Here is a 17,713-nt window from a genome sequence, read left to right as displayed (position 1 = left end):
AGAGGGGACAAAATATACAGAACAAAAAGAATTGCTGATTAATGTCTAAGCAAATAATTGAAAAACTGCAGTTCCAATAGAAATTTTAGCATAGAGGGAGGCAATTTAGCCAATCATGTTCACACCTGCCTGAAACTGGAGCTACCTACAACCTACTCTAATTCCAAATCCACTGCTTGGACCATGTTTTCTTCAATACTCTCCTTCAAAAGGTTGACCTAATTTTCTGTTCAATGATGTGACGGATACAATCGACTCCATATTTTAACAGTTTTTTGATGTAAACTTTATCTTATAGGTTATAAGCCTGTGTGTTTCTCCAGGCTGTTTATAATGAGTGATGGCTAAATTTAAAGAGATGCAGTTACTCAAGCTGTACAGTTAAAGGTTAGTATTTTTCACCAAGTCTGTATCAGCTCTTTGACAGTTATCCAATTAGTCCCACTCCCCTGCTCTTTTCTCACAGGTGTACAATTTTAATCTCCAAGTATTTATCCAATTCTACTTTGGAAAGATATAAGTGAGTCTGCTCCCACCACCCTTTCAAGCATTGCACGTCAGATGATAATAACTCGTTGTGTAAAACAAGTGTTTCTCATTTCACCTCTGGTTCTTTTGCCACTTATCTTAAATCTGTGTACTCTTATTAGCAACTTCTTAGCCAATGGAAACAGTTTCTTCTTATTTACTCTCAAAAACCTTCATGATTTAGGCTACTATTAAATCTCCATTTAAACTCCTCTGCTCCAAGGAGAACAATCTCAGCTTCTCCAAAATCTCTCCATGTAACAAAAATCCCTCATCAACTCTAGTAAATCTCTTCTGTACCCTCTCCAAGACCTCAACATCCTTCCTGAAAGGTGTCATCCAGAATCAGACAAAATACTCCGGCTGTGGTCTAGCTATTGTTTTATAAATGTTAAGAATATCTTCTTTGCTTTTATATTCCACGCCTCTATTTATAAAGCAAAGAACCCCATGTGTCTTCTCAACTTGCCATGCCAGCTTCAAAGATTTATGGACATACCCCCAGGTCCCTCTGTTCCTGCACCTCCTTTAAAATTGTACCATTTATTTTATAGTGCCTTTCCTCATTCTTCCTTCCAAAATGCATCACTTCACACTCTGCGTGAAATTTCACCCGCCATGTGCCTGCTCATTTCAGATGTCTGTATGCCTTCTTTAAGTCTGCTGCCATCCTTCTATTTGCTTACTACATTTCCAAGTTTTGTGTCATCTGCAAACTCTGAAATTATTTCCTGTATACTTAAGCTCAGGTCATTAATATAAATCAGGAAGAGCAGTGGTCCTAAGATATTTAATGGATATATTTTATCCTCAGCAAAGATTGTTTAGGCACTAGTAATCCAAATTAGCGATGAGTGTATCAGTATTGGACACAGTGTTGGCGATTTACTGTAAGGACACATTACAAACTTCAATTCTCCTAGTAACCTGCTATTTTAACAGATTGCTGCCTAGTTCAGACTTCCTAACAAGCCCTAACTTTGTTTCCAGCCAACAATGGGTGGAAAAAAACCCAAACATTAAGGAATAGTAAATCACATGTTTTGGGAAAGGTGCGTTGAAGCCACAGAATCGTCAAAGGGTGAGCAGTGAGGGAAAATGGAAAATTTCACACTGCAACAAGTGCTTCATTCCTGGTACTCAACCTTCCTTTCTTAGGTCTGTGAATAAAGCTGTCACCACTTCAACTTTGTGAATGATTTGGTCAGAGATTCAAGATACTCAGAGGGTAGCTCGGTTAATTAAGGATATTAGCAAAATAGGGGGTGTTGACCTTAATTTTAAAGATCAAGATGTTGATAGAATCAGTTTGGGTAGAAAGAAGAAATAGCAAAGGTAAGAAGCCACTGTGGGAGTAGTTTATAGGTCACTTAACAGTAACAACACTGTAGGATGAAGTATACAGGAAGAAAGAATGGGGGCTTATAAGAAAGGTTCAGCAATAATCATGGGTGATTTTAATCTACATATAGATCAGACGAATCAGATTGGCAAAGGCAACATGGAAGATGAGTTCACTGAGCGTATCTGGGACAATTTCTTAGAGCAGCACGTTCTTGAGCCAGCCAAAGAGCAAGCTATTCTAGACCTGGCAATGTGCACTGAGACAGGATTAATTAATGACCTCAGAGTAAAGGAATCTCTAGGTAGCAGTGATCATAACACAATGGTATTTCACATCTAATTTGAAGGTGAGAAGTGTGCACCTAATACTAGTGTTTTAAATTTAAACAAATAAATAAATTACAAGGGTACGAAGATAGTTGGCCAAAGTGAACAGAGAAATTAGGTTAAAGGGTAGGACAGCAGAGATGCAATGGCAGACATTTAAGGAGATATTTCATAACTCTGAGCAAAAATATATCCCAGTGAGGAAGAAAGACTTCATGAGAATTATGTACCATCCATGGCTAACTAAGGAAGTTAAGGATAGTGTCGAACTGAACAAAAAAGCGTACAATTCTACAAAGATTAGTGGTAGGTCAGAGAAATGGGCAGAATTTAAAAACCAGCCAAAAAAAAGACAAAAAAGGGAGAAATTACAGTACAAGAGAAAGCTAGAAATACAATAGAAAGATAGCAAAAGTTTCTACAAGTATTTAAAAAGGAAAAGAGTAACTGAAATGAACATGGATCCTCTAGAGAGTGAGTGTGGGGGATTAATAATGGGAAAGGAAATAGCGGAAACGTTGAACAGATATTTTGTATATGTCTTCACTGTAGAAGACACAAATAACATCCCACAAATACTTGTAAATCAAGAGATGAAAGGAGGGGAGAAAGTCAAAACAATTATAATCACCAGGGAAAGGGTACTGAAAAAACCATTAGAACTAAAGGCTGACAAGTCCCCAGGACCGGATGGGGTCTTAAAAGTGGCTGCTGAGATAGTAAACGCATTGGCTGTAATTTTCCAAAAACTCCCTAGATTTGCAAAAAGTCCCATCAGTTTGGAAAAAAGCAAATGTAACTCCTCTATTCAAAAAATGAGGGAGACAGATAGCAGGAAACTACAAGGCCAGTTAGCTTAACATTTGCCTTAGGGAAAATGCTAGAATCTATTATTAAGGTGATTATGGCGATCAATGCGATCAGGCAGAGTCAACATGGTTTTGTGAAAGGGAAATTGTGTTTGACTAATTTATTGGAATTCTTTGAGGAAGGAACAAGCAAAGTGGATAAAGGGGAACATGCAGATATGGTATACTTGGATTTCCAAAAGGCACAAGATAAAGTCCCACATCAAATGTTGCTACACAAAGTAAGGGCTCGTGGTGTAGAGGGTAATATATTAGCATGGATAGAGGATTGGTTCGCCAACAGGAAGTAAGGAGTAGGGATAAGTGGGTCATTTACAGGTTGGCAAGCTGTAACTAGTGGAGTGCCACCAGGATCAGTGCTGGGGCCTCAAACATTCACAATCTATATCAATGACTTGGATGAAGGGGCCAAATGTACGGTACCTAAATTTGCTGATGACAGAAAGATAGGTAGGAGAGTAAGTTGTGAATAGGACATAAGGAATCTGCAAAGGGATATAGATAAAGTGAGTGGGCAAAAATCTGGCAGATGGGGTATAATATAGGAAAATGCGAACTTGCCCACTTTGGCAGGAAGAATAGAAAAACAATATATTTTGTTTAAATGGAAAGAGATTGCAGAACTCTGCAATACAGAGGGATCTGGGTGTGCTGGTAGATGAATCACGAAAAGTTAGGACAGTAGGTGTTGAGGAAGGTAAATGGAATGTTGACACCTATTTCAAGGGAATGGAATATAAAAGGAAGTAAGTTTTACTACAGTTACACACGGTGTTGGTGAGACCACATCGTGAGTGCTGTGTACAGTTTTGGTCTCCTTACTTAAAAGATACAATTGCATTAGAAGCAGTTCAGAAAAGGTTCACTCGACTGATTCCTGGGATTGTGGGGAGGGTGTTATCTTATGCGGAAAGGTTGCACAGATTGGGCCTGTATCCATTGGAATTTACAAGAATGAGAGGCAATCTCACTGAAACACATAGATCCCAAGGGCACTTGACAAGGTGGACACTGAGAGGATGTTTCCCCTTACGGGAGGGACTAGAACTAGGGGACACAGTGTAAAAATAAGGGGTTCCCCATTTAAGACAGAGATGAGAAGAAATTTTTTCTCTCAGAGGGTCATTAGTTTGGAATTCTCTTCCCCAGAGAGCACTGGAGACAGCATCATTTAACATTTTTAAGGCTTAGTTAGATAGATTCCAGACTGACAAGGGAGTTAAAGGTTACGGGGTGTAGACTGGAGTTGAGGCCACAATCAGATCAGCGATGATCTTATTGAATGGCAAAGCAGGCTCAAGGGGTCGGATGGCCTACTCCTGATCTGAAATTCTTGTGTTCAAGGAATATCGATATATTTTAGCTTCCTTCATATTGTAATAAGAAATGAAAAAAGGCTGTTCATGCCACCAAGTTTGACAAGCTGATCGAGGCCAAATATAAGACCTGGTCATAGTCCAAATTCAATTATACCCTCTATAAAAGCAGGACAATTCCAAGGGCAGAATCTTCGGCTTGGCGATCGGGGGCGGGGCCTGCTCGCTGAGGTGTAAAATGATGTTGGCCGTGCGTCCCAACATCACCGCGCGTCATTTAGAGTTTCAGTTCGGCGGGTGCGCAGCCGAGTCAGCTGCATGCCCACTGAACTGTCAAAGGCCTATTAAGGCCATTTGAATATCAATTAAACTAATAAACTGAGCTGCCTGGCCAACCTTAAGGTTGATGGGCATGCGAAGATCCCAGGTGGCCTTCGTATTTTTCATGGAACCTCATTCACAGGCAGGATGAGGTTTTTGAACATTTTTAAAGTGTTTAAAAATTTTTAGATAAAATTAAAGGCCATGTCCCAGCTCATGTGACAGTTTCACATGAGGGAACATGTCCTTAAAATTTTTGTTTATCTTTAATCAATGTTTCATAAGTGGAACTAATCTCCCTGAGGCAATTTCAACTCAGGGAATGCCCCCCCTACCCACACAGGGAGCGTACAGCGCTTCTGGGTGCGCGTCACGCTGGGCAGGCCTTAATTGGCCTGCACACATAAAATGGCGGCACAACCCCCCCAACAGGGGAAAAATTCTATCCCAAATGTGGGAGTGCTGGAATACCCTTAAGTAAGTCATATCACTCTTCCCTCCTCCAGGATAGTGAAGCTATAATCTCAAAATATTCTAAGTGGGGACAAAGAATTGAATATAACAAGTCCATCTTAGCTGAAAATATGCAGCACTAAGGCACAGAAGGACACAATATGAATATTCAATATGACAATATTTAAAAACATACAACAGCTGTACAGAATTCCAATCTTAATTTAACAACCTTCCATCACTAGCACACCGTGGCTGCAATGTGTACCATATATGAGATGCATTGCAACAACCCGCCAAGGCTTATTCAACAGCACCTCCCAGACCCACGATCTCTTCCCCTAGAAGGGCAAGGACAAGGTGAATGGAAGCATAATCACCTCCAAGTCACAAGCCAACCTGACTTGGAAATATACTGCTGTTCCTTCACTGTCAGTTCAAAATCCTGGAACTCCCTTCCTAAAAGCACTGTACCTTCACTACATATACACCAACATTTCAAGAGGGAATTAAAAGCAAAATAAAGGCTTAGCAGCGTGTGTGGAGAGAGAAACAGAGTTAACGTTTCAGCCGAAGGACCTTTCTTCAGAAGGCTCATCACCAACTCAAGGGCAATTCGGCATGGGCAATAAATACTGGCCTTGCCAGAGGCACCCACATTTCAAGAATGAATACAAAATGTAGAACTTCCAAAGCCCAGCTGGTTAAAAGAGTGAGAAGCATTCTGTACAGGCCACAAAGACCACACGGTTTGATCCCTGCTCAATGCTGAGTAAGCTTGATTATGCCAGGTCAGCAGCAGAGGAATTATAATTCATCTTGGTGCTCTTGGTGGGAGGGGTTTGGAGGGAGAGAAGAGATGGAAGCAAAAACAAAATGCCATGGTTCACACTCTTGATCACTATCCAGTGACTCTTACTGGATGCAGACATATGTATATCAGGTCATGTAATGCTCCATGACATAAACAGATTGCTGCCATCAACAGTCTGGGCTCACCCATTACAAATAGCCACTTTGGGCAAGGTACCAATGGGAGATTGGTAGTCGTGAAATTACACTCCATCAAGAGCAGAAAAACATCAAAAATAGGACAAGTATCTCCAACAGCAAATGTTTGGCAAATTTTCAATTCAGCCTCCAAAGACAAGTTTTCTTAGTCATATGTAATTGAGCCAAGTTGACCTTATCAAGCTCTGTGACTCAGCCCGACAACAAGTTCTATTTTAGTCACAAATGGCCCATTGAAAATAATTCTTCACCCTTACCGAGACAAAATTCTAAGCAAAGATAAAATGGTACTACAGGTTGTGAGGAGCTACAGCACAAGCTGATAAACAAAACAATTCTTTATGGACAGTATTTCACCAAGTTCAAAAGGCACAAATATAGTAAGATATAAAAATATAGCAAATATAGCAAGGACCAGAACAGGATCTGCCAACCTATATTTGAACATGAATTTGAATTCAATTTATGAACAGAAGGAATGGGTACATGCATAATCCCTACCCCCTAGAGAATCATTATGGCACAGAAGGAGCCATTTGATCCATCACATGCATGCTGGCTCTCTGTAGAGCAATCCAGCCCATCCTGCTCTCCCAATCTACCCCCATAGCCCTGCCAGTTTATTTTCTTCAAGTGCACATCCAATTTCCTTTTCAAATCATTGATCATGCCCACTTCCAGTACGCTTGAGGCAGCGGGTTCCAGAGCATTACCACCCGCTGCATAAAAAAATGTTCTTCCTCACATTCCCCCTGTATAGCTTCCCCAAAACCTTAAATCTGTATCCCCTAGTCATTGTACTATTAGCTAATGGGAACAGCTTTTCTTTATCTACCTTATCTAATCCAGTCAAAGACCTTCAAAAATCTATGCAAATGCACCCCAAGTCCCTCTGTCACGGCACACTCTTTAGAAATGTGTAATTCAGTCTATGTTGCCTCTCCGTATTCCTTCGGCCAAAATTCATCACCTCACACTTCTCTGTATTAAATGCCATTTGTCACTTGTCCAACCATTTTGCTAGCCTATGTTCTGCTGCACTCGATTGGTGTCACCCTCACTTATCCAAGTTTGGTCTCATTGGCAAATTTTGAAATTTTACTCTGTAGTCCCATATTCAAGTAATTTATATATACCAAAAAAGTAGTAGTTCCAGCACTAACCCTTGGAGAACACCACTATCTACCATCTTCCAGTCTGAAAAACATTTCTCACGACTCATTGCTTTCTGTCCTTAAGCCAATTTTTATCCATGGCCGACACTGATCTTTCTATTACACGAGCCTCAATTGTATTAGCCAGCCTTTTATGTGGTACTTTGTCAAAAGCTTTCTTAAAATCCATACAGACAATATCCTCTGCATTCCCTTCAACAACCTTCTGTGACTTCATCAAAAAATTCGGTTAGATTAGTCAAACACAACCTGCCTTTTACAAATCCATGCTGGTTCTCTTTAATAAAATCAAACATCTCCAAATGCCTATTAATTTTTTGTTTCTAAAACCTTATCCATCACTGATGTTAAACTGACCGACCTTTTTTTATTCATTCATGGGATGTGGGCATTGCTGGCAAGGCCAGCATTTATTGCCCATCTCTAATTGCCCTCGAGACCTGTGGTTACTAGGAATGCCATTGCACCCTTTCTTGAACAAGAATGTCAACATTTGCCACTTTCCAATCCACTGGCATCTTCCCCCTATCACCCATTGCTCCATTACAGTTTTTTCTACCTGACGTTGGTTCAATTTTACCCTGACTAGATCCCCTCTAATCCCATTGAAGTTAGTCTGCTTCCAGTTTAGAAGTCATGCTCTTCTCCATTGCTAATTTAAAGCTTAGGATACACTGATGTCAGGTGTTCCCCCACAGACACTTGGACCACCTCATTCCCCAGCACCAGATCCAGCAATGCCTCCTTCCTAGTTGGACCGAGAACACACTGGTCAATGAAGATTTCCTGAACACATTTCTGAAACTCATCCCCCTCTTTACTCTTTAAAATTATCCCAATCGATATTTGGGTAATTAAAATTCCCATTTAAAAAAATTCATTCATGGGATGTGAATAGATAGAGGAACAAATCTGCCGGGGTGTGCAGGAACTATAGAATTATTAATGATATTTCTATAGTTCTTGCACACCCCTGCAGATTTGCTCCTCCATCTCTTACTATTTGGAGGCCAATAGAATTCCCCAGAGTGTGATCCATCCTTTTCTGCTCCTCACCTCGAACCAAATGGATTCTGTCTTTGGCCCCATAAGGACATCCTCTCTTCCCAACGCTACAATGTCTTCCCTAATCAGTATTGCCACCCTATCATTTTTTCCCTTCCTTATCTTTCTGAATACTTTTAATCCGTGAATATTAAGCACCCAGTCCTCACCATTTTTAAGCCACGTTTCCATTACTGACGCATCATATTCCCACATAGCTATTTGTGCTTGTAGCTCACCAACATAATTCGCTGCACTGTGCGTTTAAATACATAAGAACACACATAAGAACTAGGAGCAGGAGTAGGCAATTCAGTCCTTCGAGCCTGCCCCGCCATTCAATACGATCATGGCTGATCTCATTTCGGCTCAACTCCAATTTCCCGCCCTCTCCCCATAACCTTTCAACCCATTACTAATTAAAAATCTGTTTATCTCCTCCTTAAATTTATTCAGTGTCCCGGCATCCACTGCACTCTGAGGTAGTGAATTCCACCGATTCATGACTCTTTGAGAAAAGTAATTCCTCCTCATCTCGGATTTAAATCTACCACCCCTTAGCCTAAAACTATGGCCTCTCATTCTAGAATGCACCAGAAGGGGAAACATCCGCTCCACGTCTACTTTGTCTATCCCCTTTAGCACCTTATATACCTCAATTAGATCTCCTCTCATCCTTCTAAACTCTAGTGAGTATAGGCCTAAACTGCTCAATCTCTCCTCATAAGGCAAGCCCCGCATCTCTGGAATACATGCATTCTAAACCTACCTTTGTGCTCCTCATAGGAACAGGCTAAGAAGGGTTATCTAAAATGGTACTGCTTCCTTCTCTAATACTATCCCACAGACTAGCTCCTTTATGCACATAATTCCTCTTTTCTACTTCTATATGCTGGTGCCCACCCTCCTGCCAATTTAGTTTAAACTCTCCCCAACCACACTTATGAGCCTCCCCATGACGACATCGGATATGGTGCAACCTGTCCCTTTTGAATAGGTGCCTCTTGCCCCAGCACTGATCCCAAGGCCCTAAGAATCTGAAGCCCTCTCTCCTGCATGGTCTCAGTGCCCCAGGGTCTCTCTCTTCCTCCGTCAGGGATTGCCAACTCTCTACCAGGGCAATGTATTTGACTTTTTCATGACTAGTTTTCTGTCTCAGGGTCTATCATCCCTGCACACCTTCCCAGTTGTGTTTGACACACTCTTAGATCTCCAAGGTGCATGTCACTGCTCCCCTCCTTCATGTCATCCACCCAGTCTCTGCCTTCCTCCCCCTTAGGTTGTGAGTGCCTCTAATAGAAAGATGATGAGCATGGCTTTCGGATGAATTGGATCATAGTGAGAGAAAGTTGTGCTCTGTCAGCCTCATTCTCTCATCCTGACCTATCTTGGTCCAAGATGAGTCTTAGACGGCTGGTGATAGATCTGGACGCAGTGGGTGACCAGGACATCTGCGGTGTCTTGTCAAGCTCTACACATTCCACAACACGGTGCTGACCCACTTTCAAGACTTGCTTTAGATTGATAAGGGGTGCAAGGGAGGGGTAACATCTCTCAGAGGCAGGCTCGTCACACTCTTTGGAGTGGTTCATGCTGTATTGGTCTTCACCTTCACCCAGTTCTCACTTGTGGACACACCCCAGGTAAACCACGTTAACTGGCCAGACCAGGTGAGGATAACCATCAGGTCTCCAACCCTTGGCGAGTTAGGGATTTGTCTATCATGGCAGAGACTGACCCTGGTGGACTGGGTGGATGAGGCCAATTGAAGGTCCAATGGCCTTGAAGCCAGGTCAGCACCGTGCTGTGAAACACCTAGAGCTCAGCAAGACACAGAAGACATCCTGGTCATCCACTGGATGTGGACCTTCTCCAGCCATCTAGACTCATTTTGCCACTGGACCAAGATAGGTCAGGATGAGAGAGTGAGGCTGACGATGCACAACTCTCTCTCATTATGATCCAATTTACACACAAGTCTTATTTATCATCTTTCTATCATCTGTCAACCTCACAACTTAGAATGTCTGACGCTAGCTTACCAAAGCGAATCTTCTATGCAGAGCTTGAGTTTAGGATGCGCTCTAATGATGGTCCAAGGAAGCACTACAAGGACACTCTGGAGGATTCACTTAGGAGTTTTGATAGTGACTTTGAGTCCTGAGACAAGCTCATCCAGGACTGCTGAACCTGGCACAACCAAATAAAAAGGATGCAGCCTCCTTTGAAAGCAAACACATATCAGAAAGAAAACCCAAGGACTACAGAGCTAGCAACTCTTCCAAAACGCAATCATTTGCAGGATCCTTCTATTTGCACTAGGACCTTCCGGACACAGAACGGCCTCAGAGAATACCTATGTACCCACCAGAACCCCTACCAAACACCCCAGATATTGAGCATATTTATCTTCGCCTCAAAGGAGGAACAGGACTGCCTCTGATCTCCCATCACTCGCAATCCCTCCTCAGGGCAGCAGCACTCACTCACCCCGGAGACTTTCTCTTCCACACTCATCATTCTCTCAACCAGAGTTTGAGAGTTTCCACCCGCTCCCAGTATCTCTCGCCCCCCCCCCCCCACCCCCCGCATACCCTCTCCCCGATCAATGTCTCCCCCTCGTCCCGGGGTGTTTGCCTGACCCTCGGTTCCTTCCTCGCGGCACTTTCCTAACTCAGCCCCGCGCCCTGCCCGAGATTCCCCGCAGGCCGAACACAGCCAGGCTCCACTCCCCCACCGCCAATGCCAGCACAGACCTGCGTGTCCGTCGCCATTTTCCACGACACGCCGGAAGAGGAAGGACTAATGTTTCCGGGTCGCTTATCCGGGCCGCGGGGCGGGGGTGGGGGGGTTGGGGGGGAGGAGCAGGAACGGTTGCCTAGGAACCCTGGTCACTAGGCAACAGCTCAGCTGCTCACCAGCAGCATCAGTACCAGCATCAGGCTGTCACTTGCCCGTATATTGATTCAAAGTGCAAAATACTGTGAATTGAGATTAAATTTAACATTCAGAGCTTTTAAAATCCTCAAACTTGTTTTCAAGTGCCTGAATGGCCCTAACTTTGTAACCTCCCCTCCAAACCCACAAACCTCAACCGTGTGCAGCATGAACCGAATGCTGAAGTTAGGAATTTGGTGCAAGTGAGAAGTCGGTGCAGAGTAGAAAGGTGATACTGCTTTTTATTCCTTTTTATTACCTCCAAGTACCTGTAGTGGAAACTGCGGCACTAAGTCTTCAGCACTTTTATCCAATGCATAGTGCAAGTTGGTGCGTAGAAAAAGAAACCAAAAAAAACTTATGATGACTGAAAACTAGATATAAGTAAACTATATAATTTAGATTAAGATATGGCAGAGCAGGTCTGGACTGCAGTATGTGGGAGTTTAGGGTCAGCTAGCAAACACATCGGCAGTCAACATCTCCATCTCGTATCTCTCCCCCGCCAGAGTCATTGAACTGGAATGTGAGTTGGAGACACTTCGCCACAGAAAACAGGGTACAGTACCTGGACAGTCTGCCCAGACTTTGGTCACACAGAAAGGACACGTTCAGAATGGGATTGGTAGAACTGATAATGTGGAGAATTAGACAGTGCTTCCCAAACTATTTTCCAATCCAATCCTATTTTAACATTTGAAAATTAATGCGACCTCTGATGCCAAATAAAGCAAAAAAGCAGCATAGCAGCATTCAGTAAATAATTATTAAAGTTTATGTCCTATAGATCAACATGAATACATCATATAAATATGAAAATCTGTGTTTTTAATGTACTTGATAAAAATGTTATTATTTTATGTACTCACAAGTCCACTATTTCATCTGCTCCACTCCAGCTCAAGGACCTTGATCAGGAAGCAGTAGAAGCGTAGGCCGAGGATCTTAAGGTTCCCTTTTGCTGTTTCTGAGACCCCAGTTGTGGTCATAAACCATAGTTTGGGAACCACTGAATTAAGGGGAACCCAGGTGAGATGGAGAATGAGGAACCACAGGTATAACGTACCTATGAGTGGAAGGATAAAGACTGTCGGTAGGACAGCTAGAATGCGGACAATGGTACCTTGCAGGAGGCTATCCAAAGGGAGAAGGAGGGGAATGAGAGTTGTGGGAGGTTCAATAATTTGGGGAACAGATAGCATCCTTTGTCAGTTGGATCCAGAGTCCCACATGATTTGTTACCTGATTCCAGGATAAGGGACATCTCAAAATAGCTTGAAAGGATATTGGAGAGGGAGGGAGGATCAAGTCATTGTGGTCCATATTGGGACCAATAACATAGGGAAGAGTAGGCAATGGGTCCCTTTGGGATAGTACCAGGAACTAGTAGCTAAATTAAATGACAGGACCTCAAGAATTATAAACTCTGGATTATTACCTGGGCAACATGAAAATTGGCACAGGAATAAACAGATTAGAGAGGCGAACACATGGCTGAAGGATTGGTGTGGAAAAGTTGGATTCCATTTCATGGGACATTGTCGCCTGTACTAGGACTGGAAAGAACTGTACCAGTGGGAGGACTCCACCCGAACTGAGCTAGGACCAGGGTCCTAGCGAGAAGGATAAATAAAGCAGTCATAAGGACTTTAAACTAGTAAGTGCAGAAAGAGGGCGCAGGTGGAAAACGTAGTATTGATGATAGTTCAAAAACAAACAGAACAGAGCAGAATAACAGCAGGAATTGTGCTTTAGGCACTGCAGATAGAGGAAAAACTAAAAGATGTAAAGCAATTTAACCAGGAGAGAGAAATGGGAAACATATGGGTAAAAGATTAGAGTGTAAGGACAGGTGTGACAGGACAAGAAATAAGAGTTCTTTATACAATCAAATGGAACAAATTTAACGAATTGCAGGCACAAATTCAACTTGGAGGGTATGACACAATAACCACTATTAAGACATGTCTGAAAGGTAATCATTACTGAAAATTAAATATACCAGGGGCAAGATTTTCGGCTCGGCGGGTGGCCACGATCGGCAGGCCTGGGAATGGCCAGTGAACGGGCCGCCGCCTGCGATCGGCCCCTGACAAATTAATGGCCAGCATGAAAGGCGCGCTGAAAGGCTCAACGCTGCCAGGGTGGGGGCGAGCGCTGAAGTCGGCGCGGGCGTGGTGGAGCGCTGAATGAAAGCTCCCTGAAGGCAGGGAGCTGCCTCAGGGAGCTGAGGAATTTAAATTCAATAAAAACAGATTTTAAAATCCAGAAAAAATTCCCACGCATCAGAATGAGACACCTAAACATGTGGCTGCTGAAATTTGTGTCAAAACATTTTTACCTTTTCTTAAATTAACCTTGGAAACCTAATCCCGCCCTTGGATGAGGTTTCCTGAAAAATGCAAAGGCCACCTGGCCGATTCGCCATGTTGCATGGACAGCGAAAAATCCCAGTTAATTGCACCGTTAATGGGCTTAATAACCCTCTTAATTGTCGGCGCCCGCCAACCAAAATATTGTGCAAGTGCAGGGATGCTCACCCTATGTCATCACACACTATTTTATGCTCGAGCGTGTCGGGCGCACGCACGTACATGGAGCAAAAAATTCTGTCCCGGGTTATAAAGTCCACAGGAAAGTCCACAGGGAAAATGGTAGAGGGGGAGGAATAGCCTCAATGATTAAGGATGAAATCACTTCATATAATAAGAGAAGATATAACAAGAGATAAGAAGGCAGTGGAGACTTAATGGGTTGAATTCTTCTTCAGTTCTCTGCTCAAAGATAGATCCAACCTACAGCACCATGATCTCTGCCACAGGTAAAGCAAGGAGGCAGGTCCTGAATTCAACCCTGCTGGACTGAGGATTGAATTCTGAGCTGTTGACACCAATCAAGGCAACTACAGAGGCATGAGGGAGGAGCTGGCCAGAATTGACTGGGACATGAGCCTAGCAGGAAAAACAGTGGAACAGCAATGGCAGGAGTTTCTGGGAGTAATTTGGGAGACACAGCAAAAGTTCAACCCTAGGAAGAAGAAGCATAGTAAAGGGAGGACGAGGCAACCATGGCTGACAAGGGAAGTCAGGGACAGCATAAAAGCTAAAGAGAAAGCATGCAATGCGGCAAAGAGCAGTGGGAACCCAGGGGATTGGGAAGCCTACAAAGACCAACAGAGGACAACTAAAAAAGAAATAAGGAGGGAGAAGTTTAAATATGAGGGTAAACTAGCCAGTAATATAAAAGAAGATTGCAAGAGTTTTTTTTAGATATATAAAGGGTAAGAGAGAGGCAAAAGTGGACATTGGGCCGCTGGAAAATGACGCTGGAGAAGTAATAGTGGGGAACAAAGAAATGGCGGAGGAATTGAATAGGTACTTTGCGTCAGTCTTCACGATGGAAGACACGAGTAACATCCCCAAAGTTCAAGAGAGTTGGGGGGCAGAGGTGAGTATGGTGGCCATTACCAAGGAGAAGGTGCTAGGAAAACTGAAAGGTCTGAAGGTGGATAAATCACCTGGACCAGATGGATTACACCAAAGAGTTCTGAAGGAGATAGCTGAAGAGATAGTGGAGGCGTTAGTGGTGATCTTTCAGCAATCACTGGAGTCAGGGAGGGTCCCAGAGGACTGGAAAATGGCTAATGTAACCCCCCTGTTTAAGAAGGGAGTGAGGCAAAAGATGGGAAATTACAGGCCGATTAGCCTGACCTCGGTCGTTGGCAAGATTTTAGAGTCCATTATTAAGGATGAGATTTCAGAATACTTGGAAGTGCATGGTAAAATAGGACAAAGTCAGCATGGTTTCATCAAGGGGAGGTCATGCCTGACAAATCTGTTAGAATTCTTTGAGGAGGTAACAAGTAGGTTAGACAAAGGAGAGCCAATGGATGTTATCTACTTGGACTTCCAGAAGGCCTTTGACAAGGTGCCGCACAGGAGGCTGCTCAGTAAGATAAGAGCCCATGGTGTTAGAGGCAAGGTACTAGCATGGATAGAAGATTGGCTGTCTGGCAGGAGGCAGAGAGTGGGGATAAGGGGGTCCTTCTCAGGATGGCGGCCGGTGACTAGTGGAGTTCTGCAGGGGTCAGTGCTGGGACCACAACTTTTCACTTTATACATTAATGATCTAGATGAAGGAACTGAGGGCATTCTGGCTAAGTTTGCAGATGATATAAAGATAGGTGGAAGGACATGTAGTATTGAGGAGGCAGGGAGGCTGCAGAAGGATTTGGACAGGTTAGGAGAATGGGCAAAAAAGTGGCAGATGGAATACAACGTGGGGAAGTGTGAGGTCATGCACTTTGGTAGGAAGAATAGAAGCATAGACTATTTTCTAAATGGGGAGAGAATTCAGAAATCTGGAGTGCAAAGGGACTTGGGAGTCCTAGTCCAGGATTCTCTTAAGGTTAACTTGCAGGTTGAGTCGGTAGTTAGGAAGGCAAATGCAATGTTGGCATTTATTTCGAGAGGACTAGAATATAAAAGCAGGGATATGCTGCTGAGGTTTTATAAGGCTCTGGTCAGACCACATTTAGAATATTGTGAGCAATTTTGGGCCCCATACCTCAGGAAGGATGTTCTAGCCCTGGAGAGGGTCCAGAGGAGGTTCACGAGAACGATCCCAGGAATGAAAGGCTTAACATATGAGGAACGTTTGAGGACTCTGGGTCTATACTCGATGGAGTTTAGAAGGGTGAGGGGGGATTTGATTGAAACTTACAGAATACTGAAAGACCTGGATAGAGTGGACGTGGGGAAGATGTTTCCATTAGTAGGAGAGACTAGGACTGGAGGGCACAGCCTCAGAGTAAAGGGAAGACATTTTAGAACAAAGATGAGGAGAAACTTCTTTAGCCAGAGAGTGGTGAATCTATGGAATTCATTGCCACAGAAGGCTGTGGAGGCCAGGTCATTGAGTGTATTTAAGACCAAGATAGATAGGTTCTTGATTGGTAAGGGGATCAAAGGTTACAGGGCGAAGGCGGGAGAATGGGGTTGAGAAACTTATTAGCCATGATTGAATGGCGGAGCAGACTCGATGGGCCGAATGGCATAATTTCTGCTCCTATGTCTTATGGTCTTATGGTCTTATCTGATTCCACACTGGCCATCCAGCCAACTGAGCCGACCAGCCTTCCTAAGGAGTCTGAGCTGCTGTGGCAACGTGCATTTTTACATACATGTTGTGGTCTGGAACTATGAGTAGTGATGGTAGCGGCTTCAATTTTCTTTCCAGAACATGGCTGACCAGGAATCTCTCCCACTCTTACTGCTTGGCATTGTTTGGCTGGGTTATGAATGCTCCTTTCTTGGCCATCTAGTCCTGGAGTGGGACTTGAACCCAGAGCAGGGATGCTACCGACCATGCCACAAGACCTCTTAAGGGTAGAATTACAAAATAGAAAAGGACTTAAGACTGTATAGCATCCTACCAGCTCCCACCTCCATTCCCGGTAGTAGCCTTGAAGTAGTAGCTTGTGTAACTGTAGAGATTAGACAAGCATGTAGTAAAAGCATAATGTGTTTAATAGGGGAATTTACACTTCATATAGATTGGGATAAGCAGACTAGCACATGTTAGAAAGGTAGTGAACTTTGTGAGTGTGTCCAGTATATATAGTTTTCTGCAACAATATGTCCTAGAACCAACAAAGGTGGGGGGGGCGCCATATTAGATTTCGTAAAGACTAATGAGCTAGATTTAGTTAACAGCCTACTGGTGTGTGAACACCTGTCTAATAGTGATCATAATACAGTTGAATTCAACAAAGGGTTTGAAAGGGAGTAATATGAACAGCAACTAAGACTGGAACTTTCTGGCCCCTCCCAATGGCGGGATCTTCCAGTTCTGCTGAAGTCAATGGACTTTTGGATGGCTCGCCGCATTTTCCGGCCCCATCCCTGGTATGATGGGGCTGGAAAATTCCACCCTAAGATTCTATATTTAGGTAAGGCTGAATTTAGCACGATGAGACAGAGACTGTCTGCAGTAAATTGGGCAAATCTGTTAATGGGTAAATTTATTTTTTCTTTATTTATCCTTTCATAGGGTGTGAGTGTCGCTGGCAAAGCCAGCATTTTTTGCCCATCCCTAATTGCTTTGAAACTGAGTGGCTTGCGTGGCCATTTCAGAGGCAGCAGTTAAGGGTCAACCACATTGCTGTGGGTCTGGAGTCACATGTAAGCCAGACTGAGTAAGGACAGCAGATTTCCATCCCTGAAGGGCATTAGTGAACCAGATGGGTTTTTTTTATGACAATCAATGATAGTTTCATGGTCACTATTACTGAGACTTGCTTTCAATTTCAGATTATTTATTGAATTCAAATTCCACCAACTGCCATGGCAGGATTTGATTCCATGTCCCCAGAGCATTAACCTGGGCC

General features: G+C 43.3%; 1 protein-coding gene across 1 annotated transcript in view; it reads right to left on the bottom strand.

The window, feature by feature from the left end:
• gcn1 (GCN1 activator of EIF2AK4) overlaps positions 1-11,180 on the bottom strand; it is a 118,552-nt gene extending 107,372 nt beyond the window's left edge. Inside the window, exon 1 of the mRNA XM_078553866.1 lies at positions 11,145-11,180. Coding sequence (XP_078409992.1) covers positions 11,145-11,162 — 18 coding nt within the window. The 5' untranslated portion in view covers positions 11,163-11,180. The remainder of the gene's footprint in view (positions 1-11,144) is intronic.
• Positions 11,181-17,713: the final 6,533 nt, after the last annotated feature.

This window comes from Cetorhinus maximus, chromosome 12 (assembly GCF_964194155.1).
Source record: "Cetorhinus maximus chromosome 12, sCetMax3.hap1.1, whole genome shotgun sequence".
Classification (NCBI taxonomy): domain Eukaryota; kingdom Metazoa; phylum Chordata; class Chondrichthyes; order Lamniformes; family Cetorhinidae; genus Cetorhinus; species Cetorhinus maximus.
The sequence above is the reverse complement of the archived record's forward strand: the minus strand, read 5'-3'. Positions and strand labels throughout refer to the sequence as shown.